The following is a 27,564-nucleotide window of genomic DNA, read 5'->3' as shown; positions in this document are numbered from 1 at the left end:
TGAAATCCTTTAAAATTTACTCTCTTTCTTCTAGCTATGTAGAACTGTGATATTTTAGTGATGTACTGAGCCGCTGGGGTTTTGCCTCCCTTTGTTTCTGAGATGTAAGGGTTAAAGCAGAGACTGACTTTTTAATCATTGATATTTTGCTGCAGGTTTCTTGTCACCACTTCTCAAGCTGCTTTTTAGAGGTCCGTCCTGTGTAGCTCCCCAACAGCTGACACAAATATAATACTAGCAAAGTCCTAGAAAAAGACATATGTCACCACCTCTAGTTACAAGGATGGAGACTTCACTTTTGGGAGCGACTTGCTCTTCCAAGAAAGCAGCATTTGCAATGTGCACTTTAGTTATTTCAAAATACCATGTGACAGGATATTTCCTTATTTAGAGTACAGTGCTTTATCCATCAGCCCCTTGACACAGAGAAGGACCTGTCACTATCATCACTCAGAAGGATTTTATTCACTGCTAATCTTATAGTACAACCTATGGTAGAGGAATGAAAAGCAAGTTATATTTGCAATGAGTTTCTCCAGGTTCCTAGTTTTTCTTTCCCTCGTGCATGCTTCATTACAGTCACTGGGTAAGTTTCCTGTTGATTTTGGGTTATACTAGATATGAAAACGCTTTTTTTTGGGCAGCTTTACAGTTTTAATTCATAGACTGTTTATTCTGCATTTTTCATCAGATCTGATACATGATCTAAAGAATATGTTGGATATTACCCTGACAGTTCCTGATTCACAGAATAAAAGAGGGAGATGTAGGGATGTTGGAGGAAAAAGAAGTAATAAAACTGGGATCTTTAAAATGGAAATTCTTTCCATGGAAACATTAAATTTGATAGCACTGTATGGGAGAGTGATGAGAGATGAGGAAGCATGGAGCCCTTTCCATTTACCCTCCTCATAAAACTCATGGTGCAGTGGTCAGTCAGAGTTTTAAAGCTGTGTTTCCATAGATGCCGTGCAAGTTTCTCTTTCTGCTTCAAGACATGAGGTATAAGAAGGAAGAACTGGCTCCTCCCCTCCTGTCTGACCAAATTAGAAGAACAGTTCTAGTCTGAAGATGTATATGACTTACTGGGTATAGCTATAGAGAGAAAAAATAAAGCAGTAACGTATGTAGAGCTGAGCGGATGAATGTGTTTGCATGAATGTGAGATTTAGAGCGTATATCAGAAATTTCAGGATAAAAGAATGCTCCTGTAATACTGTGAGAGTCTAAAAAGATGAATCATTTATAACCCTAAAGAATCTGAGCTGAGGGTGAATCTGCAAGACCTCTCCAAATGCAGAAATGTGGAATTGAAACCTAAAGTATTTACTGCGTAAATATGTTCATGACAACCTGATCTGTATTCTCTCTGGTCAGCTATCATTTTTCTTTAAACAATTAATGAAAAGATGGAGCGATCAAGTGAACCTATTGAACTTTATAGAATACAATAGTGCATTGAACTTACTGTCTGAGATCCGACTTGTGGGTTTTCTGTCTTCAGGAACCACAACTTATCAGCAACTTATCATCATAGAATTTGACTTTCCTACAAGGTATATATATCAAACTCTAAACACAGTATTTAAAACCCAAATTTTACTAACACAACATTTTATTTAAAATCTCCAGCTACACAAGGGGGAAAAATGATAAAAACTAGTTAAAAAAGATGGTATGACCTCTCAACTGAAGTAGATAGATATACTGACAGATTGATCCATTACTAGGAAGTCAGATTTATAATTTTATGATTATTTTTATATGTTCTCTTAACCCTTTCTTTCCGCTAGATACCTTTACATTACAAGGGAATGCCAAGGGACAGCCATGTCTATTCCCTTTCAAATATGAAGGCAAACAGTACACTGAGTGCACAGATGCTGGTAGGTCAGATGGCTGGCTCTGGTGTGCGACAACTGCAGACTTTGATGCTGATCAACTGTACGGATTTTGCCCACTAATAAGTAAGTCCTGCACTTTATTTACTAACTTGTCATGAAACGTTGAGGAAAACAGTTACTGAGCTACCAGGTTTGTTATCAGCTTCCAGCTGCACACCCTCAAGACAAACCTTGATAGAGTAGCCCAAATAAAAATCATTGGCTGAACATTAGCCTCAGTAGCCACGTGCTCCCTCTAAAGTGAGCGGAAAGGAAGAGGTGCCTCCAGAATGCAGTTCAGCCCAGCCAGGTTCTGACTCACTGGCTGGAGGTGGCTGTTTCTCTTTGTGGACCAGAGAGGTGAGGAGGCTCCTCGATATCTCAGTTTATATAACTGAAACGCATGGTATGACCAGCATGAACTTAGACTGATATCTTCCTTTCAAAAAATTCCCACTGCTTTTTATTCCTCAGGCATGCCCTGTAGGCCAATTCTCACTCCTATATACTGTTTTTTTCCCCTTAACATTCATTTCTTGTCTTGTTCTTGTCTCCTATTGCCAGCCTACACAAAAATGCTGCTGCTGAAATTATCTTCCTCTCCCATCTTTGTATTATCTTCTGCACAAAACCTGTGTCTGGGTACCTCCACCTCAGGACACAGACCATTTAGCTTTTCTCACTAACAGCCGTCCCAATAACACAACAGTTTCAGAAGGTTTTCAGAGTTTTTCTGCAAACAAAGACTGCAGCTGATATGCATATTGGTGCTACACAAACCGGTTTTATAGCTCCTTGGGCTGTCCAGGGCCAGGTTCTGCCATTTTTGAAAAAGCTGCTTCTCTTGATGATGAGCTAAGAGGGAGTTCCTGTTCTGTGAGGAGGAAGAGCCTCCAGAGTCATAGTCTACCTATGTGCTTGCTTTCCTCCTCTGACTTCACCTTGGAATCTCTTTTTTCAATAAACAAGATGCACCTGGTTTATCTAGTACTATATTTTGTGGATAAAAGCAAATATGGGAAACTCAATCACTCCCTTCTAAAAACTTAGAAATTTAAAATAATGTTTTTAATTTCAAAAAAACTACGCTTTTTTTAAAAAAAAAATATTATACCTATGTTGCTTACCAGCCTAGGCTGCAGCTCCAAAAATGTCATTGCATCTTCCACAGCCAGGAAGAAATGGCCTGCCTTTTGTAGGTGGGGCCTAAACCTTAATTAGATAATTACAAGCCAGCTGGGTGATAGCCATATACCTAATCTGATTTCAATTTTTCTGGTGCTTTAAAACTGATGATAGCATACAGTTAATACTGTACATTTTTAGAGATTTTTGCATCATGACATACATTGTTTGCTTTTACCTGGTGCAATGTCAATCCCCTAATAGCAGCACTCTATGTCACTTCTTCTTCCAGATGACACAGAAAGATTTTGGACAGAAGATGTCTCAACTGGCATTCACTATCAGATAAACTCAGAATCAGCTCTAACATGGCACCAAGCAAGGAAAAGCTGTCAACAGCAAAATGCAGAACTATTAAGCATCACAGAGATACATGAGCAAACATACATAGGAGGTAATATGATAGAGAACAAGACCTTAAGTATGCTGCCCCAGAGCTTTAGATTATGAAGTTGGCTGCCTTGTCTTCTGTCTCACTAACGAAGACAGGCTGGCAGGGGTGGTTCAGCAGCTACCAAATGGGAGATAGTCTGAACTGCCCTTCCCCTAGCTGGTGTTTTTTTATGAAGGTTTGTTCCCAAACCTCTATAGGGAGAGAAATGGTCCCATCCCACCTTTGTGGTCCAGGTGGGAGCTCCCGTATCTTCTGCAGCCTGTCCCAAGGGCAGGGTGTCCTCTACTTGCCTTTGTGCTGGTGTACTGGTTCCTGAGAAGGACTATGGTCTGGTCCTCAAATTTACCTTTTTCCTCTGTGTTTCAAGGATTATTAATCTTTCTAGGAGAACACATGATGACAGCTAGATTGGTCCTAATATGGATACATTTGCATATATAAACTCCAAGTAACTCCCGTGGATTTCAGATACAAGTATCGTGGTTTCGGTTTGGTTATAAATGAGAAGGAGACTTTGAAACCATTCTCACAGAAAAAAATCTGAAAGCAACTGATTGGCACATTGTCTTTGTAATCTTTTTGATATGTTTACTCCATTAAATCTGTTACAGAAACATATTAACACAATTCTCTAATGAAAATAAGATCTTTTTTGCATCTCTTATATTAGATTGAAACAAAGTGAGATAAGTAAACTCTTATTTAATTTGTGAAATAAGATGCTCATTTGCTCTTTAACTATTGAGATCTCTGTTAAGTCAATATTTATTCATTTACATATTTACTTCTAAAATCTGTGCACCTCAGTAATGCGGAAAGTACTGGTTTGGGGCTGGTTTAAACTAAGAAATATAAATTTCTTTTGACTTTTATTCTTTTAGATGAACTTGCTAAGAATGAAGATAGGGAGATACAATTGACTTTTTTTCTAATTTAGATCTAACTAAAAAATTTGATTTTGCATTCTGGATTGGATTGAACGCTTTGAATTTCAACAGTGGATGGCAATGGGCTGGGAGCAGCCCTTTCAGATATTTAAACTGGGCTCCAGGTAAGAACTGTATCTAGTTTGTAGTCTTTCAATGGATTCTAATAAGACAGCAACTAATAGCCCTAGATACTTTTATTCCAGGAAAGCTCATTTTTGTTTACAATAGCTGAAGATCTATACCTTCACTTTTAAAAGTACACTTCCAAATTACAAAGTTCACTGTGGCTGTCAGCTATAGCAGGTTCTTTATTTTCTTTTATAAACAAAGAGCTTATTTATGAAAGCAGAATCTCATTTGAAGTGATATATAACCCTACAGATTAGAGATCAGAATTTTTCCGTAATGTGTTGTCCGAAAGTATAAACATAAATCAAATCTTCCAATAGTAGCAAAATATTTATAAAATAATGGCACTATGTGTCTGGAGAAATTCTAAATATTATTCAGAAACTTACAGAGCCAGTTTATAATTCTTCAGCAGTGTATGCAAATTTACATTACACTGGGCCACCTCAAGGAAGGGTGATGGGGGAGTTTGTGGTGCTTTTCACATGTGGGGAGTTTTTCTGTTTGGTTTTTGCTGCTTTGTCCTGCGTTTTCTTTGTTCCATGACTATTTCAAGCCATCTCCTGTTTTGGAAAAGTTACAAAGTGGAAAAGGAATAATTAAACTCTCCTCTAAGTTTTCAAAAATTCTGTATCAGGCAATCTCTTTTGCTGCTTACAGAGGTTTTTGCACACTGCTACAGAGAAGAGAAAAGCTATTTTATAGGAAAGTAGAATTGTGAAAGTCTTGAGATATACTGGAGGCACGTTATAATTTAAAACTGAGCATTTTTAAATTTGGAAAATTTTGACACAGGACAAAAGTCTAGCTTCAGCTGTTCTGTTTGTGAGCATCAGAATATCAGGAAGAGAGCTAGAAATTTTCCAGTACTGTCCTGACACAAAGTCAATGGAAGGTCATTACTTCACTCTCTAAACACAGACCAAAAGCAGCAGCCTACAAACTACAACAGCAGTTATCCTATGGGAGAGGGCTTCTTCATATTAAGCATTGAAGAAATCAGAATAAATTAACGTTTCTACTGATAGTGTGATAGTTTTATTAATATTTTTATTTATTTTTACTGTAAAATTATGTTTTCTTTCTTACTAAAAGGAAGTCCTTTCCTGCTCCCTGGGAAAATCTGTGGAGTCATGAATCCCAGAAAGAATGGTAAATGGGAAAACCAAGCATGTAACCAGAGACTTGGGTACATTTGTAAAAAGACAAACTTCAGTTCAAAGTCTGACACTACACCCAAAGGTAGGTTAGTAAAATAAAAAGAAGGATTTTTTTCTGACTTCTAGAAAGAGTAAGCTGTAAAGATCTGCAAATGATAAACCATTATTTTTCAATCAAGATATTAGGAACCTTTGAAAAACACAGCTATACATACACACACAGACTTTTATATATTGCCTTTTTCCTCTCCTTATGTATTAACCATTCATAGGACAACATTATTATTTTGTTCTATCATTCTCTCATTCATTCTTGCAAACCAGATAGAAGCTGCTCTGTCATGGAAACCAGTGCCAGCAATCAAATTTGCACAAACACAGTAGAAATTTTAAGCTTCTCATTTGCTCCAAATGAGCAAATCCAGTTACTCTAATATTAATGCAAAAAGTCCTCCTCTGATGACAACAGCGTGCAATGCATTGAGTTCCTTTGAGCAGAGCAGGAGGAGCAGCAGTATTCACACAGGCTACATACCATTCATGGGCCACCCTGACCTGGAGCTTCAGTGACACAAGGTGACGATGAATGTGCCACACTCAGGGGGAATCTGCTGGAGGCTGTTGCCTGGGAAGGTTGAAAAAGATACTTTTAAAGAAACAGTTATATTAAAGAAAGTAGAGAAATAATTTCAGAGAATCTTTACTCTCCTATTAACTTTAAAAATAAATGCAGGACTCTTTTTAAGGCAAGCTTAAGGTAAGCTTTTAAAGATATTTAGGAATCTAAGTAATAAAAAAGCCACTGAGTTAATATGAAGAGAAAACTACCAGCTCTGCACTAATTTGCACTGTTTACTGGCCTGTAGTTACCTAAGAGTTACTTCACACTTCTCCATTTCTTAAAATTATATGTGTTTATAAGATGGCTTCAAATAGGAGGCAGAACCTAATGTCAACCACTGTACGCAGCATGGGAGACCATGACACACTGACCGAAACCGTCTAGGGGCAAAGAGAGGAGAGGCTGACGTCTTCTTTGGTCTCTCTTTCCTCCCAGAGCATTATTTCAAATTGCACTTCTGACAGAATGTGGGCATTTTTCAATGATTGTCTACTTAAGGAGACATCATTCTATTTGCTATAGAATATATATTTATATACTTATATATATACTGAAATATGTATTTGTACTTTTATACATATATATAATTTTAGCATACTGTGCCTTAATATTTGTTTTTCATTTGAACATATTTGCATTTCTAGCTACAGCTTTATGTTTACTCATATAGTCCCTCTCTTGTAAAAAGTGCTCAAGAGACCTCATTGTAGTGTCCTTTATTTCCCTCTTACAAAATTGTTCTGAAAAATTGTGCTTTGATTTTAGAAGAATTGAGACCTATAAAGTGCCCGGATGGCTGGTGGCCGTATGCGGGCCACTGCTACAGCATTCAACGGGAACCCAAAATATGGAAAGATGCTCTGACTTCATGTAAGCGCCAAGATGGAGATTTGGCAAGTGTCCACAACATTGCTGAATATAGCTTTCTAGTGTCACAGCTTGGTTACAGTGAGTATATATGTAGACCTGTATTGCGTTTGCCCTCTCTGTAATGTAAAAAAAATCATGGGCTTCATGATGAATATTAATGCTTTCTCTGAAATGCCACAAGTGGAAGGCTGAATCTAACTTACGGTGCTCTCTTATGTTGTTGCTGTTATGTAAACATAGAAGTATATTTATATTTATCAAGAAATAGCCTACATTATAAAACATTATAAAGCTGGAAAAGAAAAAAAAAATTGGTATTCCTAACAGAAACACACAGAAATCTCTAATAATTGCACTTTTGGCATCTTTATTCTATTCTCCATATATTCAGAACTGAGCTCCAAACCTAGAAGAAATTTAACTTTTTGCTGAGATTAAAACCTCTTGCTGAGGTTAATGTCTTGCTATATCTCCCTCTGAGAAAATAGCATCTTTTAGTGTCTGATTTTCCTTGGATCTGTAGCAACCAGTCCTGACACTGGCTGCACATGCTGGACTTGGTGAACGCTCTTGTCGGGCCATTACGAGCCCTCTCATGTTTGCCCATTAAGGGGGTGTATTGACAGGTGTCTACATGGCTTGGACTCAGCATGACCTCCTGACAGGCGAAACACTCATGGCCACTCACTGTCCTACCTTCCGTGCTAGGAGCCGTTTTGTTTTTCTAAGTCACAGATACTCAGAAAGTTTGCAAAGATCTTACGTCAGTCATAAAAATCCCTGTGTTAATTAAACTCAGGATTTCTGGATAGAATCTGAGGCCTTTTCAGTACAGACCAAGATGCATCTTGCTGCAGGTCTGAGAGGAAACCAGCATTTTTGTTAAAGCAGGAAGACCACCTTTCATGTACCAAGTCCCAAAATTATCACTCCCTGTTTGTTCACTGTACTGCATAGCAGACCATAAGCAAATCTACTTCTTTTCACCCTTCAGAGCCAACAGAAGAGCTATGGCTGGGTCTGAATGACCTGAAGGCTCACTTCTATTTCGAGTGGAGTGACGGGACTCCGGTGACGTTCACCAAATGGCAGCGCAGGCATCCCACCTACACAAATGGTCTGGAGGACTGTGTTGTTATGAAGGGGCAGGTATAACCATGCAGTCGTTTTATAGTAACGCAAACTAATAACTACATCAGTCTGAAATCACTTGCCTTTATATACTTATTCAGGAGTCATTGCGTATCTTAGCTTAAAATAGTTTTTCCCATAAATTTGGCATCAACCAGAGGGGAAGTTCAGAGGACAGGAGAGATCAGAAATAGAGAAGTAGCATTTTTCTAGTGCTACCTTTTGAGATTTGTTATCTGGTGAAAAGTCTGATCTAGAAATTTTACATTAGATTCATTGTCTTGGTTGCAGCAATGAAAAAAGTTATAGCTCTGGGAGAGGAACGGGGATGAACTAGTAAACACATTGCGCGGTTGTCGTAGATGCAATTTGCATACCTCATTTTCCAATCCAACAGACCATTATGTCCCTCAGTGTCACTTCTTTGAGGCATGGCATTGAGGCATGGAGACCTGGAACTAGGGCATGTTTCTTCAGCTGTGACATAAAAAGAGCACTAACACCTACCTGCCAAATATCTGACCTAAAATCCTATAGTATTTCTGACTGCTTGACTCACAAACTTTATTTTCTTGCAAGACACAGTTGTTTGACACATTTGCATGCATGTGCAGGCACATAGATACGCACACAAAAAGTATCTTGAATTTTAAAAGAATCAAATTGAAAATGCTGTTATGAAAGAAATGCTATTATTGAAAGAACTGTTATAGAATAGTATTGATGTTTGCTAGTATTAGGCATCAATATAATTGATTTTATGGGGGAAAAAATCTTCTATTTAAATTTTATTTTTACGTAATTTCTTTTTTAAAAAATATCAGTCATTTTCAAAGTCTTCTCCTTGATGGATAAAATAGTTAGATTTACTGCAACACACTCAGATGTGCATTATTTCAGTTTCATTGATCGTTATCCAGAAGTCTAGTGAAATAATCCTCCTCTGAATGCAGATCCATTGGCCCCGGATGAGATGTATCTTTCCAAACTCTCTCATTAAATAGATAGTTACAATAGTTAATTAATGCTGAGCTTTCAAGATGTTGTCTATTTCCTCCTTTCATATCAAAACAGCATCAAATGGATCTTAAACCAATCCTGACAGATGTGTCTGTGTTTTAAAACAAAAAAATAAATCATCAGCAATGATTCTATAGCTTTCTTAGGTAATATATTTCAGTGGCCTTGTAGTGAAGAAAGAGGAAAACATTTGTTTTCTAATGTTTATGCATAAATACCCCTTTTTTCTAAACATTTGTTTCTTCTCTCTGCTATTCCAGGATGGATACTGGGCAACTGATGTTTGTGATAAGCAACTTGGTTACATCTGTAAGAAGAAGCCTTCATCGCAATCCTCTGAAAAAGAGACAATTGAGGACCCCGGCTGCCAGAAAGTAAATGCTCTCTCGTAAATTAATTATGTTGAGAAAAATGAACAGGAATTAATTTACTGTTTCCTGCTTCTTTTAGAGTCTTTGTATTTATAACTTCTGAAAAATCCACTCTTCAGGAAACCTAGTATTTTCTGACTAGCAATATATGCATTTTTCATTTGGGGTCTGAAAATACTGAAGAAAGTCAGGATTCATTTACATGTACGGGAATGCTGCCTTTCCCTCCATTCCCAGATGAGCCTCTCTGTGACAAAATTACATATATCTTTTAAATCATAATTTCACCATTATTCTCTCTGTTTATGCTCTTAGCATAACAATACATGTAAAATTACCAAAAGCCACTTTCTCTCTTCTCTCAGCTCTGCTGTCTATTTAAAGGCTTTATAAAGTCCTTGCTATATAAGAATGACAAAAGAAAGACAATAATTTCAAAACAGAAAAGGATCAGCTTTTCTGTACCACGTTCCTACCCATGGACTACTTAGTTGGCTTTTGAGTGATATCAGCAGGTTATTTTTTCCAAACAACTAATTTTTTCAGAATTGACCTTTTCAGAAAACCATTGTATGTATATTGTTCAGCATAGATCTCTATAAGAGCAGGAAGAAGCAGGGTTGTTGTAATGATACTCCTTTCTGCCCTCCCCACAAAAAAGCACTGACTGGGTTTTTCTTGGCTTCGGAAGTCTCCTTACCCATTGGACTTAGGGATGGCAGGGGCAGCTTTCAGGAGCTGTGTTTGTACGTGAATTCATTTCCATATTGCAATATTTTTGTATTTGATTATGTCAGATCCTGCAGCTCTGGAAGACTGGAGTTGCAGCAATCCCCCTGAATGAATCACAAGCTCATTATGGTACAGTTTGCATAATTCCAGCCTTACAGAGCACTGGAAGCAATTGCAAATAGCACAGTCACAATTTTCTTTGAAAAGTCACGAACACGTAAAAGAGAGAAAACCTAAGATTTTAACATCATCCTTTAAACAAAATAAGCCTTCTGTAGGAGCAAACAGCAACAAAAAGCCAGCTTTTGTTTATTAACATATTGGCCCAGTCTCATCTTGTTTTCAAGCTCAGCTGCAACAAATTTAACATTAAATACTTATACACAAAACAGTGGAGCTAATTGCTATATTGAAGTCTCTTTCAATATCACATTAAGAACCTTATGCTTGTCATAGGGTTGGAGAAGATACGGTGTTCACTGTTACCTGGTGGGCTCTGTGCTTTTGACGTTCTCAGAAGCAAATAGGACGTGTGAACAAAGCAAAGCTTATCTAGCTACAGTGGAAAGCAGGTAGGAAAATATCATTTTCTATACTTCAAAAATCAGTGTTTCTGATGCAGAAACCTGTAAAACCTGTCCATTTTTTGAACTCTTCAAGTGTTCTATTAGAACTTTTCAAAAATGTTGTAGTAGTAAGCCAAATAATATTACCCACTGTCGCGGTTTAGACCCAGCTGGCAACTAAGCACCATGTGGCCCCTTGCTCACTGCAGTGGGATGGGGAGGAGAAAATATAATGAAAGGCTCATGGGTCAAGATAAGTGCCGGCAGGGATCTCTCATCAATTATGGTCATGGGCAAAACAGACTCAACTTGGGGAAAAAAAATCAATTTAATTTGTTACCAATTAAATCATGGCAGGATAATGAGAAATAAAACCAAATCTTAAAAACACCTTCCCCCCACCCATCCTTTCTTCCTGGGTTCAACTTTGCTTCCAATTTCTCTCTCTCCTCCCCTCCAGCTGCAAAGGGGGATGGGGAATGGGGGCTGCGGTCAGTTCATCACATGTTGTTTGTGCCACTCCTTCCTCCTCATGGGGGGGACTCCTCACGCTCTTTCCCTGCTCCAGCATGGAGTCCCTCCCACAGGAGACAGTCCTCCACGAACTTCTTCAATATGAGTCCCTCCCGTGTTGATGCAGTCCTTCAGGAACAGACTGTTCCAGCATAGTCTTCCCACAGAGTTACAGCCTTCTTCGGGCACAGTCACCTGCTCCAGCATGGGATCCTCCACGGGCCTCCATGGCTGCAGGTGGATTTCTGTTCCACTGTTAACCTCCATTGGCTGCAGAGAGGCTGCCTGCCGTCTCACCACGGGCTGCGGGGGAATCTCAGCTCTGGTGCACCTTCTCCCGCTCACTCTTCACTGATGTTGGTGCCTCCATAGCTGTTTCTCTCACATCCCATTCCTCTCTCCCCACTGCCACACTGGGCCCAACTGATCCCGCAAACCTTGGCAACCCCCAGTGGGACGAGCTCTGCCCAGTGGGACGAGCTCTGCCCAGTGGGCACTCCGTGAGCCGGGAGCTTTGGAGCACTCCCTGAGAGTTTAGGGTGAACGAAGGCCCTCGGCTGACATCGACGGGCTGCAGGGAGCTGCTCCCCAGCCTGGGGCTGCACATGGGCCTGCCAGACACCCCAGCTGTGCTCCCGGCTTCCCCGGCAGGTTTTGTTTTAATTCTTAAACATCTTATCCCAGAGGCACTACCACCATCACCGATGGGCTTGACCTTGGCCAGAGGTGGGTCCAACGTGGGGCCAAGGAAGCTTCCAGCAGCTTCTCACAGGAGCCGCCCCTGCAGCCCCTCCCCTGCTACATACATGCAGGGAAAAAAAAGGCTCAATGTTTTACAGCTTTCTACTTAATCTATTATAACAGTTTTCAAATTCTAGGGGTACTTGAGTTAAACAGTTTTCTCTTCTTTTTCAATTCTTAATTAATGTAGCTTCTCTGATTTTTTTTTTCTATTGGAAAGAAGTTATAACAATTTTCATCTCTTTACTGATGGGTATTATCTCATTATGGTAGCAAAGCTTTAACAAAACATGTTTTCCTAAACTACCTTCTAAGCCAAGTTCTGAACAAATGTCGGAAATCTTCCCCAGGACCTGCCCCACCACAGCCAGAAAGTATTATCTCCAACCTACCCATATCTCAGTCAGGCTTTTCAGGCTTCATGGCCTCTGAGGAACATGACTGCCTTCAGAGGTGATGGCGAGCAAAGCTGACAGTTTGGTCCTGACTTGGTGGTCTGTTTGAGGCACCTCAAAGATTTGGAAAGACAAGGCAAATAGTAGTATACAACTAGAAGCCCAGGTGAGCAGTGATTTGCAGTATTTCACAGAACTGGGTGGAAAGGGAGAAGATGCCTTCAGCTGAAAGGAGGAATTTGTCCCTCACCAAATTCTTTTGACCACACTTAAAAGCCTGCAGAGGTTTTGCCTGAACTTCACTGAGGAGCTATTGCCTCGGGGTCATGCTCGTATGGCAGCGATGATACCTCTCTCTGTACCACTTAGATGAATATTGCAAGGTAATAGGTTGTGAATGAACACTGTTTTCCACTTCAGAAATGAGCAAGCCTTTCTGATCAGCCTGACGGGGCTGACATCTGAAAAATATTTCTGGATTGGTCTCTCTGACATAGAAGAACGAGGGAGTTTCAGGTGGACCAGTGGCGAAACTCCTCTATTCACATGCTGGAACACAGCAATGCCAGGTAAGCTCCACACAGGCTCAAGTCCTGTGACTGGAGTGCAGCTGCAGTTCATGTGGGTTTCTGCTTTCCATCCCCTGGTGCGACAAACCAGAGCAGGCCCTTTCCTTTGTGCTTGTAGCTGTAGGTGGCCAACACCATCAGACCTTGCGTTGTGTGCAACAAGCACCGTCACAGCTGTCAGGTGCTATGTAAGTCAATCTCCTGTACAGAAACATATATTTAATGGGATAGCCTGAAGGCAACACTGTGCATGAGTTAACAAGGTCCATGCTCTCATTTTTTTAACTTTTTAACAACGGTTAACAACAACTCATCAGATTGAGAAAAAATTATTATGGACAGTTTTTTGACCCACAAGGTGCATAACTGAGAAATGAGCAGCGAACATCCAGCTGTTTTGCATTTCAACCAAACAGATGAGCATCTATGTGGGAACTCTTGCCTTCACATAGCTAGTTATGCCTTAAAACAAACTTCTTGTACTTGGTATCAGCCTTCTTGAAGTTGAATTACCTGGACATTAAGAACTCAATGCAGTTGTCAGGCCATCTGCTATATATGTAAATAAAATCAAGCGTCATTTGCCCTGTGATTTCCCTGGAGTGGCAAGACAAGGAAGTCTCCATTTTGGCAAAGGTGTGTCTGTGAGACTCATTGGCCCATATCTGGGCTCTGACAGGAGGTATTAAAAATGATTTTATATCCAGGATGGTTTTTAATCTGCATAATCTGCATCTTCCTTTTCATAATTTTCTATGAATAGAAGTAAAGGTCTCATCTCTTAGAAAGCAATTAAGACTTTGACTTTACTCATTTCTTTTCCATATCACAAAGGAAAAGAGCAAGGCTGTGTTGCTATGGGAACTGGAATTGCAGCTGGATTATGGGACGTTGTTAGCTGTGAGAAGATAGCAAATTATCTTTGCAAACAGCAGGCAGTGGGAGTGCTGTCTCCTGCTCCTCCAGTACGGGTCCCTGCAGCCGCCTGTGCCGAAGGCTGGGATGGAGCCTCCTGGGCAGACTCATGCTTCAAAGTAAGTGTGCATCTACCTTCACTGTGAGCCGGAGCATGGGGGAACCCAGGGGTCAGTGGCCTGGTGACCACAGTATTCAGGTACCCAGGTGTTTAGTCAATTTTTGGGAATGATCTTCTCCGTGGTATTCAACTGAAAAAAGCCATGAGACAAATCCATCAAATATAACGAAAGTTAACAACAAAAGACTTGAAACAATGAAAACAGAATGCTAGAAATATGTTTTCTCTTATTTAAATGTCAGGTGACAATCTCACCTACTTTATTTACTTCCAGGAGTTTGAGACTTCAGAAAAATGTAGTATTGCACCTCAAGAGCTGGCAGTGTCACTCACATAAGACAATGTTTCTAAGAGAAAACTTACGGGAACCTGGCCCTCTCCCAACCTCTTCTCACACAGCATGTCCTACGTCTACTGATACTTTTAGATCCAGGTTCAGGTCAATATCCGCGACAGTAAATGTTTTGTGCATTCTCTTGATTTAGCTAAAAATGCCTTATAAACTCTCCTTTAAAAAAAAATATAAAAAGTAAAAAAAAAAAAAAAAAAAAAAAGATCAAGGAAAAGTAAATATGCAATATTGCTCTTCCAGGCCTTTACTTAAGTATCCTCTCACTTTCTCTCTTGAGATTCTCTGCCTGTTGGGAAACCAGAGACAATTTTAGCTCTGTATTTATAAGAGTATCAACTTCTATGACACAATTATTGTTACTAACATAATTGGTTCTGCCAATTACCAAATTGTTGATTATCCTTTCCCCAAAATGTCAAACATCCAATTCCTTACTTCAGGAATGCACGTTCTTGATAGTAGAAAGTGTAGCTATTTGTATGTTTGCACTATCATAAAAAAATATCTTCCTCTGCAAGGGTCAGCACCTTGCAAAATGACTTTCTCCATCCATACTATCTTTTATATTTCAACCTAGTGATTTTTCTTCCACTGTCCATTTCTCAAAAATCTCCCACTTTCTGCTGTGAAATACCACAGCTGAGCTATTCCATTTTTCTTTGAGCCTTCCAGTGGTCAAAGTTCCAATTAAGTCATAAATTATTTTATTCTTCTCTGTGCATTGTGATACATTTGTTCTCCCCAGATGCCTATGCTATTATTGCCTTAAAGTAGAGAATGCTAAGAAAAAAATACTTACAATTTTACATTACTAATTTTAATATTATAGGTCTTAACAGATGTTGTTTCACTCAAGAATAAAGGAGTACTAAAATGATACTGATTTTAATTACATAGGCAATTATATATTTTTATATGCCAAACTTTGCACGTTTAGTCATTTATTTTTACTTTTTTTTCTCAATAGTTTTTTGTGAGAGAGGGAAATGAAAAGAAGTCTTGGTTTGAGGCTGAAGAATTCTGTAGAGAAATAGGAGGAAATCTGGTCACAATCAATACAAGAGAAGATCAAATTTTAATATGGCAATTAGCATCGTGAGTACATGCACAATGATTCTTTTTCATGTTCGTGCTATATCAAATAAGAATTCCTTCAAACTATATCTGGAGCTGAGCAAGTGAGTGAATAAAAACAATCAAATTTTAAATTGAAATGGAAAATTTTCCTTTGGAACGTCATCCAGAAACGTCGCATTTTTCAAAAAATTAGTTAATCTTGAGTATTTCAAAGTGGCTTTGCTATTTCTAAAATTTTCATCATTTTATCTAGGCTGTTCTGCAGATCTGATCAACTTCGTACATGTTAGTCGCTCTCCCAAAAGGAAGACATCAAAACGTTCAGCTCTAGCTGTGCCTTTTTTTAGCTGGCTGCAATTCATATTGTAATCAACATATTCAAAAACCTTTGAGTTAATGTGTGATGTACACCAAAATGCAAGGACTTAATGCAGACATTTTCTGACTATAAACTGAAGACTCCTGAAATCAAACAAGAATTCATTTTAATTATTGCTAGCATGTAGATGTTATGTCTTGCCCACTCTGTAGAAATTATACTATTATTTTCCTCCAAAATTAGACCACTACATTCTGGTTGTATTCTGTAATGTCAAGACATCCCAATGTCACATCATATATAGATATTTAACAAAAATTGTTTCACATAGTGGTGAATCTAAGTTTAATTTCTCAAATAGATTTAAAACTGTCATATTGAAAAGTCTTTGTGATCTCACCCTTCTTTGTTTTATTGATTTCTAGTATTGTGGGAAGCTGAATATGTTTTTATTTGTCTGTTAAGTCTCTTTCACTTAGGCTGTTAAACCTTTGCAGAGGGAAATCTTTGTGCTATGTAGTGAGTAAAATAAGACTTTATTTTATCTGGTTCGTAGGAACAACAAGATAAATAGCATGAACTACTAAATAAAAGACGTAGGAAGTGCCAGGAGGAAATCAGAGCAGCTGAAAAACAATTTTCACTATTTTTCATTTGTTAATTGTGTTATAGCTCTCTATTAATGTTTTACTTTTGCTAAAACCTCTTTTGATGAACTCCTGCTACAGTCAAGAGCTGTGTTGCAGCCACAAGAATGGGACCCTGAGCTAGCTCTGTGCCACATGGCTTGTCCTTTAACTTACATTCAAATGTGATGAGTCTTGACCCAACACAGAGCACTATGAAACCCCTAGAAAGGAGTGCAGGCAGTGAGCCTGGCTATGGGCCAACAGTGAAGGAGTAGCTCCCAACTCAGATGTGGCAGAAAACAGAATGCTTCCATGCTTTCCAGCATTTATATCATGGAGTCTCTTTCTACACTCATGTATCTGTATTGTGTGATTTATTTTAGGGATAAAGGACTGCACACTCAGGCTTTCTGGATTGGTTTGTTTCTCTTAAATCCTGAAGAAGGATTTACCTGGATTGATGATTCCCCCGTGAGTACTTATTTGCTGGATGCTAACTGACTTTCTGTCTTTTAGAATATATATATTTTCATCTTTCTATGCCTTTTTTCCAACCTCTTTAAACCTTCGACAGGTATATTGCAGCCCTTTATCCATCAGCTGAATGGCTGCAGCGCTTAGTGATGGCACTCTCTTAACACACTAATGGAAGTATGAAATTGCCTCTGTTTTGTCACTCGTACTGTGTTATATACCATCTTCCACAGTCCATGCTCTTAGATCTTCACAGCATCCCAGACTAGGCACTGCTGTATGAATTCAGATTGCTGGCCTTGTTACAAAGCCAGATAAACAGGATTCCCTCTACCCATCAGCTTTTCCTCCATCAGACACACGCTTTTCTATACCGTGTAAACTTTACACCTTCTCCAGGGAGAGATGGGGAAAGTGAGCTGATCAGGACTTCATCAGGTCCCTCTCAGACCTATCTGAACTCCTATCGATCCCATAAACAAGGTACTTGAGATAATGAGATCCTGAAATTATGTTACGATGGTGATCTCAATTACTTCCACTCAGCTAAAATCACACAGTAATTGAGATGTATTTCTGACACAGGTAATTTATGAGAACTGGGATGAAGATGAACCCAACAACCATGAAGAACTTGAACATTGTGTTATGTTTAATAGATCACCTCAAATGCGCTGGAATGACCTGCGCTGTGAACATTTACTTAATTGGATTTGTGAAATAAAAAAAGGTATGATTGCTTCCTCATTTAGTTGGAGAGATAAACCCAAGTTCAAAAACAAATTGTATGGATTTAAACAAATTGAAAAGAAGAAAGATACTTGGAATTGTTCATTTTAGGACCAGTTGCTGCGAAGGCAACACATAAAGCAAGAAGAATGAATTGAGATATTTCAATTGTACTCAGATATGGGAAGTTAAAGATGTCCCTATTACTTTACCTCTGGCTTTATCTCTTTCTGCCATGGGTTGAATAAATTTGCGAGGCAAAAATACTTATCCCCTTCCCTCCTATCACCTTTTATAGCTTCAGGCTTACCCAGCAGAGTCAAAGATACCGGACACGAGTTCTCTGTACAAAAGAGTAAAAAGCTTTGCTTCCCACTGTGAAACAAATAATGGGAATCAAAGAGAGGGATCAGTTGCTATAGGAACTGAAAGCTCTGAAATAGAGAGCAAAAGTAGAGGCTGGTGTAGCCTTAAAGGATTTCTGCATCCACTGGCTTTGTCTGGTACCTCCCACACCTGGTGCCAGAGCATGAAATGGACCTGATGGATGTGAGTTGGGATGCCTGCCATTGGGAAACTGAGGCTGAGGACCTCAACTGACAACCGATAATGAAAGAACTTGTTTTGCTTATTTGGTCCTACTTTTACATCTCTGCTTCCTGGTTGTAAACTGAGTATTTGTATGCATCTCCATAGGGCATGAGCTTCTTAAAAGCTTCTTGAAATGAAAAGAAAGTTAGATGTACATAGGGAACTAGTAGGAGGAACAATAGGGAGGGGAAGGGAGAAGCTGTTATATAAAAAACATTGAATATATCTAATATTTGATGACTCTGCGAACAAACCGTTACCCTTAAACAGCAAGTAAGGCACCATGCTACTGTTGAAAAGTTCCTGAACTGAAAAGGAAGAATCACTGTTCCCTTGTGGGTAGATTAGTCACACTAATGCATCATCAAAACACTGACTTCCATGTACCAGCTTGAAGCAGTACATCCTGTGCAGCCCTTTCTGGTGCGCTGAGCATGCTGCTTTATACAGATGTGGTGTTCTTCTCATGGTAAGACTACTCAGCAGGACTTCAGAAACCATGATATAAAGACTGATCAGTTTATCTTGATCCTAGATGACCTTTCTGAAGGAAAAAAAAATTAGATGTTATTGTGAATCTAGATTAGATCATGACAACTGTGAGAGGAGAGATGCTCAGCTGTTAATTCCTTCATATTCATTTAAGACACATATTTACTTAGGATACTTTTTTTTTTTTTTTTTTTTGAAAAGCAAAGAATGTTATAGTTAGCTTAGGACTGAAAAGTAAAATCATAATGAAGTGTGCAAATTCACCATGAAGATATTTGAATAATTTTAGTTTTATTCTGCACTAACTGCTTAAGAAGAAAATATTTAAAAGATCTCAACAGAAACATTTAAATTGCTTTTTAATTTGTTTGCTTATCTCTAATCTAAATTGTTCCTGGAGTTTCTTTAATAGTGTGTTCCTCTCCATCAAACCACAGAAGAATTGGAAAAAGCTGGTAATAAAGTTAGTGGTTCTTGTGAAGAACAAAATAACAGGCATCTAAATGAAAGTAGAGCTACCTTTGAGGGGCTATAGCTCTGGAAATAGCAACAGGTTAATTGCTTCCTCCTGGTCCATCCTATGATCAGAAACTGGAGTTTGGTATCTACTGGCTCTCCAGGAATATCTTGGCTCTCTCCAGGACTGTCTAAAACCCAGGTTTTCCTAGTGAAAGTCAAGACATCAGGATAGGAGGAACACATGTAGAAACTGGAAATGATGTGTGATATTAACAAAATACCAGCATTAAGCTTTCAGTACTTGCAAATAGTTTACTATTATGTAGGTAAGCTTGAGAGCTGGATATACTGGCTGAATTATGTTGTTTGGCTATAGTCCCATGAATGTCAAAAAAAAATGATAATAGCATTAAGTAAAAATGCTAAATAAATAATAAATAATACCAAGTAAAAATGCTAAATAAATTTTCAAACTGATGTAAGTTTCATCTACAAAGTGTTTACTGCACATCCTGGATTGTTTAATACAGCGCTTTTGGAGACATGTATATATGCTTTAAAGATATTTATTTTTCACTAGATACATTTTTCTAAATTATACCTATTTTTTAATTTAATAGAGTGGGATGTGCTCTACAATCTTGAAAATGCATTAGATAATTCATAGTGCCATTTTTTTCTCTATTATACAAAGCCTTTGCAACTACATAAAGAAAATCTTTCTGGATTTTTTATTGTATTTAGAATGTTGCTCGTGATGATCTTTTATTTTACAGGTACACTGCTGAAACCCGAACCACACTACAAACTTGGTAGGATTTTTTCCTCTTTCAAACAAAAATTTACGGTATAGTTTTCAGACTTTGTACAGACCACATAGGAATGTAGTATATATTTCTTTATCTTTCAGAATATCAAGCCACTGATGATGGATGGATTATACACGAAGATAAGCAGTACTATTTCAGCAAAGAACATGTCCATATGGAAGAAGCACGGAGAATTTGTCAGAAGAACTTTGCAGATCTTGTGGTCATTGACAATGAAAGCAAAAGACAATTTCTATGGAAATATGTAAGTTCTGAATCTATTAATTATAATTGAATTCTGAGGCAGAGCAGCTGATAAAATAAAGAGAACAGTCTAGCTATTTAGCTATGCTACAGTCCTAACCTATTGTCCTACATTCCTTATTTACATAACAATGTATTTGTTCAGGACCTGTAAAGAAATTACTATTGCTTTTAGTAGGGTAGAGGAAAAAGGTATGCAAATGTTAAAGGTGCAGCAAAGGACAGTTCAGGCCCAGGTTGTTCATCTCTTCTAAGATCTGCAGTGTTCAGCACAGTGATTATTGCTTTCCTGTCCAATGGGTTCCCCTCTCTCGGATATTTCCCATATCCCTGTTGCCTGCTTGAAATTTCGGTTTGAACCTACAATGTTTTTGCCTGAGGCTCAAATCCTGGGGAAAAAAAAAAATTTAAAAAATCGCAGGCATGGTTAATGGGCTTCTAGATTTTCACTTGATGTTGAGGAACTACGTAGTCCTTAACTCTTAATCACTTTTCTTTTAGATTTACACAAAACACAGAGGGAAATCATATTTCATTGGCTTAGTTGTCAGCTTTGATCAAAAATTCCGGTGAGTAAAGGAAAACTGGTAATGGACAACAAGTGATGTTAATTTCATCTCACTCTATGAGATCATTTGCGTGTGCTTTCATTTTACAAGTTAATAACCATTTGCAACAGACCTCTGGACAGTTTTCAGAAGTTTCAGATCAGAATTGTTAAGTTATTCTATGTTTAAGCAGAACAATGTGTTTTCTTTCCAAATAGAGGAGGGCAAAACCAATAGAAGTTCATAGCTAAGATTCTTTGCACTTAATGTCTTACACTGAGAGAACTGAGTTAAACACCCAAGCAAACCTTCATAGGTAGTGAGGCGAAGCAGCTAATTTTAGGATGTTATTCACCTGATTCACTTTAGACATCAACCTTAGGATGAGATTAACTCTGACCAGATCTCCAATGGCTACAGATAAAGCCCAGGAGGTTATGATAGAATGTGGATGTAAGGGTTTAATCAGGCTAATCCCAGTGGTTCCAGTTATGTGAGCTGAAAGCAAGAAGTGGGAGCAACATCTCACCCAACAGCTTTCTGAAATTGCTGGTAGGGAACCTAATCTACTATCTGTTTGTAGAAGATTTCCAGGAGGACAGCTTTCTTGGTCGAAAGGGAAGCCAATGCACTGGTGAGATCTTGAGGTCTCAGTCTCGTCCAGATCATAAGCAGCCTTTCCCTTAAGTATGACGTTGTTTATCCATCCTCTGGCAAAATGGGACACTGTTGGGTCTTGAATGTCATAGTACTAAACAGATGAGAAGCTGCAGTAATGCTGTGTATATGTTCTCTCCAGTATATGTAGAGACTTTGCCATCTGGTCACTGTTAATACCTTGCTTAGCCCTTTAGCTAAACAGACTTTATAACTAAATGACTGCTGGAGATGTCTGTCTGGCAGCCACTGTCTCCTTGTTTCCTTCAGCTGGCTGGATGAGACTCCGGTGAACTATGTTGCCTGGGCTCCAAATGAACCCAACTTTGCGAATAATGATGAAAACTGTGTGATAATGTCAGAAGATTTTGGTGAGTAAAATAGCAACAATATTTGGTTGAAAAGTTAGCATCAAAAGGCAAAATGTTTGCCACATATTTAACTGTGAGGCTACCCTATAAATAGGCAGTTGGACAATACTGACAGTATTGTTCATAATGACACTCATAACAAGTATGCTGAGGTTTAAAACCACGCCAGCACTATTAGGAGATGAATGTTCCACGGAGGAGGGAGGAGTGTATTAGGGCAAATAACTTACAGGGCAACTGTTTCACCTACCTCTAGAAGATTTCTTTTACGCTTATGAATATGCTCTGGGGCTGACGGCTGTAATGGTGGTACGAGAGTTTCAGACAGTGATTCTCTGTATTTCATTTATTTACAGGCTTTTGGAAAGATATAAGCTGTGCTGTGAAAAACAGCTTCATTTGTGAAAGACACAATTCAAGTTACTCAGGATTTGCCCCTACTGTACTTCAACCTCCGGGAGGATGTCCTGAAACTTGGCTTTTGTTTAACAATAAGGTGCAGTAATAAATCTCAGCCACATTTAGCAGTGCTATAGGTAGAGAAAACAACTATCCCTTTTGTCTCACTACATAAATTCTCTCACTTTATACACCAGTTTATTAAGTTGTATTCTAATTAGCAGTGTAGTCAATTTTAATATTGTCAAGTCCATATCTAAATTTCAAAAAAAGGTGAATTTTAATGTTTTCATTTTTGTAAATGCCCACATGCCTCTAGCCATAGTTACTTCTCCAGTTTCTAGAGTTTCCTGTTTATTTTAAACATACTTACTGCATGGAAATACCGTTCCATTATCCTTACCTGTTAGTGTAAGCCCCTTTTTCTGAGCAACACCAAGATGAAAAAATGAAAGGTCACACTTTTCATATGTAATTGACTATCACAACAACTTGTCTTAAGTTGACTAACACAAAGAGCAATAAATGTCAGATCAAATATAGAAAACGAGCAAGTATTGTTTTTTGCTAAGTTAAGCAAAAATACAACTGGCCATATGAACTTAAAAAAACTCAACAAATGAAACCTACAAATCAATCCCACAGTGCAATAAATAGGAAAAGTTTTTATGCATTCAAAGGGCATAAAAAGGGAGAAGCAGCATATGTCAGTTAAAAACCATGTCTTCTGTCCCTCAGAACATACACGACCACAGAAACAATTTTTTACACTGGTATTCAGGAAAATTCCCCATGGGGTACTAATACCCAGTACAAAAGAGAACTTCTTCCTGACGTTCTGCTCATGCTGAGTGCTTTCACAAGCTCAGGCTTTAGCACTAAGAACTTGATCTGAGAGATGCCTGCCCCAAATTAAGTTCTCAATTGGGAAACAGTTTCAGTCTCTCAAAAATTCTGCTTTCAGTAATGTGACCTGAAATCTTTACCCGTGCACCTTGGACGTCTACTTAAGTCCTCAAAAGCTTTCGGAGGTTGCCTGCTCTTGTCCAACACTAACCTTGGACAGCCCACAGGTTTATAAGTGCTGCGCAGGCATCGTTGTGATTAGCTGGATCTCCTTCTCACTGGCTGAAAGTATTCGCATTTCAGCAGATCCCTCATCTCCTGTGCTTTACATGCAGAGACTAGAACTGAATTAATCAAAACCAATGGTTTTAATACTCTCTGAAATTTTATCTCATCCTTTACTCTCCCCACAGTGTTATAAAATATTTGGATTCAGAGAAGAAGAGAGACTGACTTGGCGCTCTGCAAGAAGTGCTTGTATAGAATTAGGGGGAAATTTGGCCTCTATACACAATGATCAAGTGCAAGGTATGACATCTAAACCTTTTGGTGCTAAGTATGAAGGAAGCATATTGTACCATCTAATGAGAAGGCTGAACTAGCCTCCAGATCTAAATAGCATAACCTACGAAGGAAAACCCAGAGCTGCTTGATCCAGAGAGAAGACTGGAGAGAACTACGACACTTCCCATCTCTTGGCAAAAGTGTCATGTGGAGGGAACAGAATGATCTGCTCCCCACGGTCGTGGAAGATGGGATTAATAGTAATGGTTCATAGTAATGAAATGCCCACATGACTCAAGTCTGAAAGTAAAAAAACATCTGACAGAAATTATATGTGCAACTGATGCTACCTTGGGGAAGACTGATTAATTCTTTTGAAGTCCCTTCTAGCCCTAATTTCTATAATATTTCCAAGAAGTCTTTATCATTTTTATATATAAAAAAACTTTTCCTCTTGTTTTTTTAATGAAATTAAACTGCTTGTTAAATTACTCATTGTAATTATTTTTTTAACATTAACTTATAGCGTAATAATATTGAACCTGATATTTGCAATATTTTTAAAAGTTGATTGGTTGTTTTATTTGGAATTTGATTTACATTGAATTTGAAGAAAGGCAACTCCTCAGCTACGTTCTCTCTCTGATTTTTTTTAATAGCCTTCTTCACCTTCCAACTAAAGGATGTCACCAGTGAAACGTGGATTGGATTGAATGATATTAACAGTGAGGGTACATATCTTTGGACAGATGGAAGCTTTTTTGACTATTCAAAGTGGGCAAAACAATTCCCATTTAGAGATAAATACATAGAAGTTGACTGGAAGTATATTACAATACAGGTAACTAGAAAAAAAAGAGAAAATGCATGACTTAGATAACATATTCAAGATGAGCGCAACCAGCCTGACTTCTCTCCCAGCTAGGATCCTATATTTCAATGCCTTAAAGCAGAAGGCAGCCGCATAATATTTCAGAGATCAAGATTTTAAAGCTGTACCCAGAGATTAATAGGCCTATTTAGAGCCTATACTTATTGTCATTCCTTTGCAGAAGTCCAGAACTGGAGAAAAGGAGTGCTGTATTATAGTTACTAATAATTAATTAATTAGAATGAATTAGAATTATTAGATTTTACTGAAAATATTCAGTATTACTAGCTGGGATTTTTAGTTTATTGTATTGTTTCTTCTTGTATAGCACGAATCCAAATGAAGGTTCAACAAATTCCATACAGATTGTCATAAACTACATAGTAAAAATAACTTTGGCACGCTCCAAGTAATTTCAATAAACTGACAAAACTTGTAGTAATCTGGCAAGGAAAATACATTTGCTTAAGATACATAATAAAATAAGTTTCTTTTCCAAGAAAATAAGAGCCAGAAAATTAGAAAAGAAAGCTATTAACTTCGTCTTCTCAAACCTATACCTATTATTTTGCCAGACATTTTGCACTTCATCAGCTACAATTTTCTTTTTCATTTTTCCCCAGACTGACTGTATTGCAATGACGAAAAGATCTGTAGATGAAGCAGGGTACTGGGAAAACACTGACTGCCAGCATAACAAAAGCTATATTTGCCAGATGGACAGCAGTAAGTTTTACTTTTCATCACCTTTGTTAGAAGACGTTTACTGAACAATCCAACGGTGTGAATCCCCAGTTGGAACTGCGTGGCTGTGCCTGTAGCAGCTGGAGTGAGGGAAGCAGGGCTGCTTTCCCAGCTCAGGAATTTCAGACACAAAACCCGCTCTGTAATAAGGATTATAAGGAAGTTTTAGCTTTACGGCCTCACCCCTACCAGCATACCCACCAAAGCTCACAGAGACTGACTTCACCTGTGCTGCAGACATCCACACTTAAATCAGTTGCCAGAACATGGCTAGCAGACACTTCGAAGGCAGGATTCACCTGCCTCATCCTGAGGCAAATGCCCAAAACAGGTTAGAAGAGCTATGCCTTCAAAATGCCTTTTTCCTGTGTTGACAGAAGAGTTTAGCCATCTGTGTTTTACCCAGCTAGCACAGATATAGGTATCTGAATCAGGTTATTTTGCAAATGCAAATACAAACCATAAAGACAAATCCATCGGTGTCCTCCACCATAGTTATCTTTCCTACCCTCACCCCAAGACCTGCTCCCCCCCCACTAAAAAATTGTTGCACATACTTCACTGGGGGGTTAACTAAGGTCAGTTAAACTAGTTATTTTGCTCGTCAGTCTCTAGCAACTCTTTTATATCACAAGACCAGTAATAATCAGAAGGGCAAAAGTTCTAGTTTTCTTCGTGTATCCTCAGGGTGGGAGACACATCCGGAGCACAGCTACACTGCAGAGTCTGCAGGAATAGAAATGGGGAACTGCTGAGCAGCAAGTAAAATTACAGGAAGAAGCCACAGCTGGGCCAGATGTTTCACGGTTCTGTCCTGTGCAAATGCAGAGAGATGCATGAGGGTGTCACTAGCAAAAACAATTGCCAGGGCAGTCTTGACACTGACTGAACATGGAGGCAGATTTTTTTCTTTTTTTCTGTCCCTATCACTAGCTCTAGGTCTTTGTCTTCTACTTCCACATATGTCATCGAAGGTGCAACTACAGTTTCCTTTTTCACTTCATCCTACATGGGAAAGAAGCAGCAGCAGAGCCACAAACTTTGCTTAGAATGAAATTCACTTCTATTTTGAGACTGAAGTGCTGCAGAAATCCTGCACCATGCTTGCGCTTCAGAGGAATTTCACCCACACTGAGAGGGGAACCTAGAGAGCTCTGGGAGGAGGATCCCTAGGTGACCAGTATTCCCATAATTTCCTCTGATGCAGTGTATGTCTATAGATATGCACAGCTCATACTCTGCTTCTCTCTAATCCCTGAATACACTATTTACACTACAGTTACAAATAATTCCAACATACCATTAAAATACGTCTCCTGTGTTTTAAATAAAAAATTCTTTTACTTGCAGCTGTGCTGCCATGTTACATTCACCTGTTGCTCAAAAGTAATACTGCTATACAGGTAGCTAGTAATTTTCACTGTTATCTCCTCTTCTTCTCAAATTCATACTTCTTTCCTGCAGAGTCTGAACTATTTCATGCCACAACTGCTCCAGATTCTGATTTCATCCATTATGGCAACAGCAGATATTTAATCATTCCTTCTAAAATGAATTGGGAAGAAGCAAGAAAAGCCTGCAAGGAGAAATCTTCAGAGCTTGCCAGCATTTTTGATTATTACAGTAACATATTCCTGCTGCTGCAGGCAGCGCATTATGGAGAGCCCTTATGGATTGGGCTCAACAGCAAAGTGGTAAGATAAATAAATTGGTAGGTGGCGTGGTTAAATGCTATGATTGGATTACTATCAGAAGGGAGAATTGTAGCACAAAGAGATTTAGGAACCCAGGACTGGTGGACAGCGCTCACTTCATTTAACTTCATCCAACTGGAATCATTAAACTCCACCTTAGGCAATGGAGAAGGATAGAAACCTCTGACAGTGCGGGCCTCTATTGTGGAATCTTAGACACTTAGGTCAAACTACCTGGTTAACTTTTAGATGGCTATTTTTAGGAGAGGTGAATTCTCTTCAAAGGGGCCAAGAGGGTCATTAAGGCTAGTGCCTCGTGATCATTGACAGCTGTAGCTTTTTCATTACTTTTTGCTTCAGAAGGGTTCACAGGACATACCATATGCATATCATGTGAACACCCTCTTTCTTACCCCTTCTAAATCTCAAAGATTAAAATCAGTAAAAGCTATACTATACCAGAAGAAGTGCATATGGAGATCCAGGTCC

The 27,564-nt window shown here is 38.6% G+C and overlaps 1 protein-coding gene across 1 annotated transcript in view; it reads left to right on the top strand.

Moving 5' to 3' along the window:
• Positions 1-27,564, top strand: part of LOC104373256 (macrophage mannose receptor 1) — a 39,461-nt gene that overhangs the window by 1,753 nt on the left and 10,144 nt on the right. The window contains exons 2-24 of the mRNA XM_086614221.1: positions 515-586; positions 1,794-1,967; positions 3,301-3,462; positions 4,400-4,513; positions 5,616-5,762; positions 7,068-7,250; positions 8,167-8,321; positions 9,584-9,697; positions 10,883-10,998; positions 13,062-13,210; positions 14,045-14,244; positions 15,566-15,693; positions 17,007-17,094; positions 17,683-17,827; positions 20,145-20,180; positions 20,279-20,442; positions 20,943-21,010; positions 21,917-22,017; positions 22,374-22,513; positions 23,676-23,790; positions 24,426-24,607; positions 25,261-25,363; positions 26,846-27,075. Of these exons, the coding sequence (XP_086470347.1) occupies positions 515-586; positions 1,794-1,967; positions 3,301-3,462; positions 4,400-4,513; positions 5,616-5,762; positions 7,068-7,250; positions 8,167-8,321; positions 9,584-9,697; positions 10,883-10,998; positions 13,062-13,210; positions 14,045-14,244; positions 15,566-15,693; positions 17,007-17,094; positions 17,683-17,827; positions 20,145-20,180; positions 20,279-20,442; positions 20,943-21,010; positions 21,917-22,017; positions 22,374-22,513; positions 23,676-23,790; positions 24,426-24,607; positions 25,261-25,363; positions 26,846-27,075 (3,086 nt within the window). The remainder of the gene's footprint in view (positions 1-514; positions 587-1,793; positions 1,968-3,300; positions 3,463-4,399; positions 4,514-5,615; positions 5,763-7,067; positions 7,251-8,166; positions 8,322-9,583; positions 9,698-10,882; positions 10,999-13,061; positions 13,211-14,044; positions 14,245-15,565; positions 15,694-17,006; positions 17,095-17,682; positions 17,828-20,144; positions 20,181-20,278; positions 20,443-20,942; positions 21,011-21,916; positions 22,018-22,373; positions 22,514-23,675; positions 23,791-24,425; positions 24,608-25,260; positions 25,364-26,845; positions 27,076-27,564) is intronic.

Source organism: Tauraco erythrolophus, chromosome 7 (genome assembly GCF_009769465.1).
Source record: "Tauraco erythrolophus isolate bTauEry1 chromosome 7, bTauEry1.pri, whole genome shotgun sequence".
Classification (NCBI taxonomy): Eukaryota; Metazoa; Chordata; class Aves; order Musophagiformes; family Musophagidae; genus Tauraco; species Tauraco erythrolophus.
Note: the sequence above shows the minus strand (reverse complement) of the source record. Positions and strands in the feature narration are given on the sequence as shown.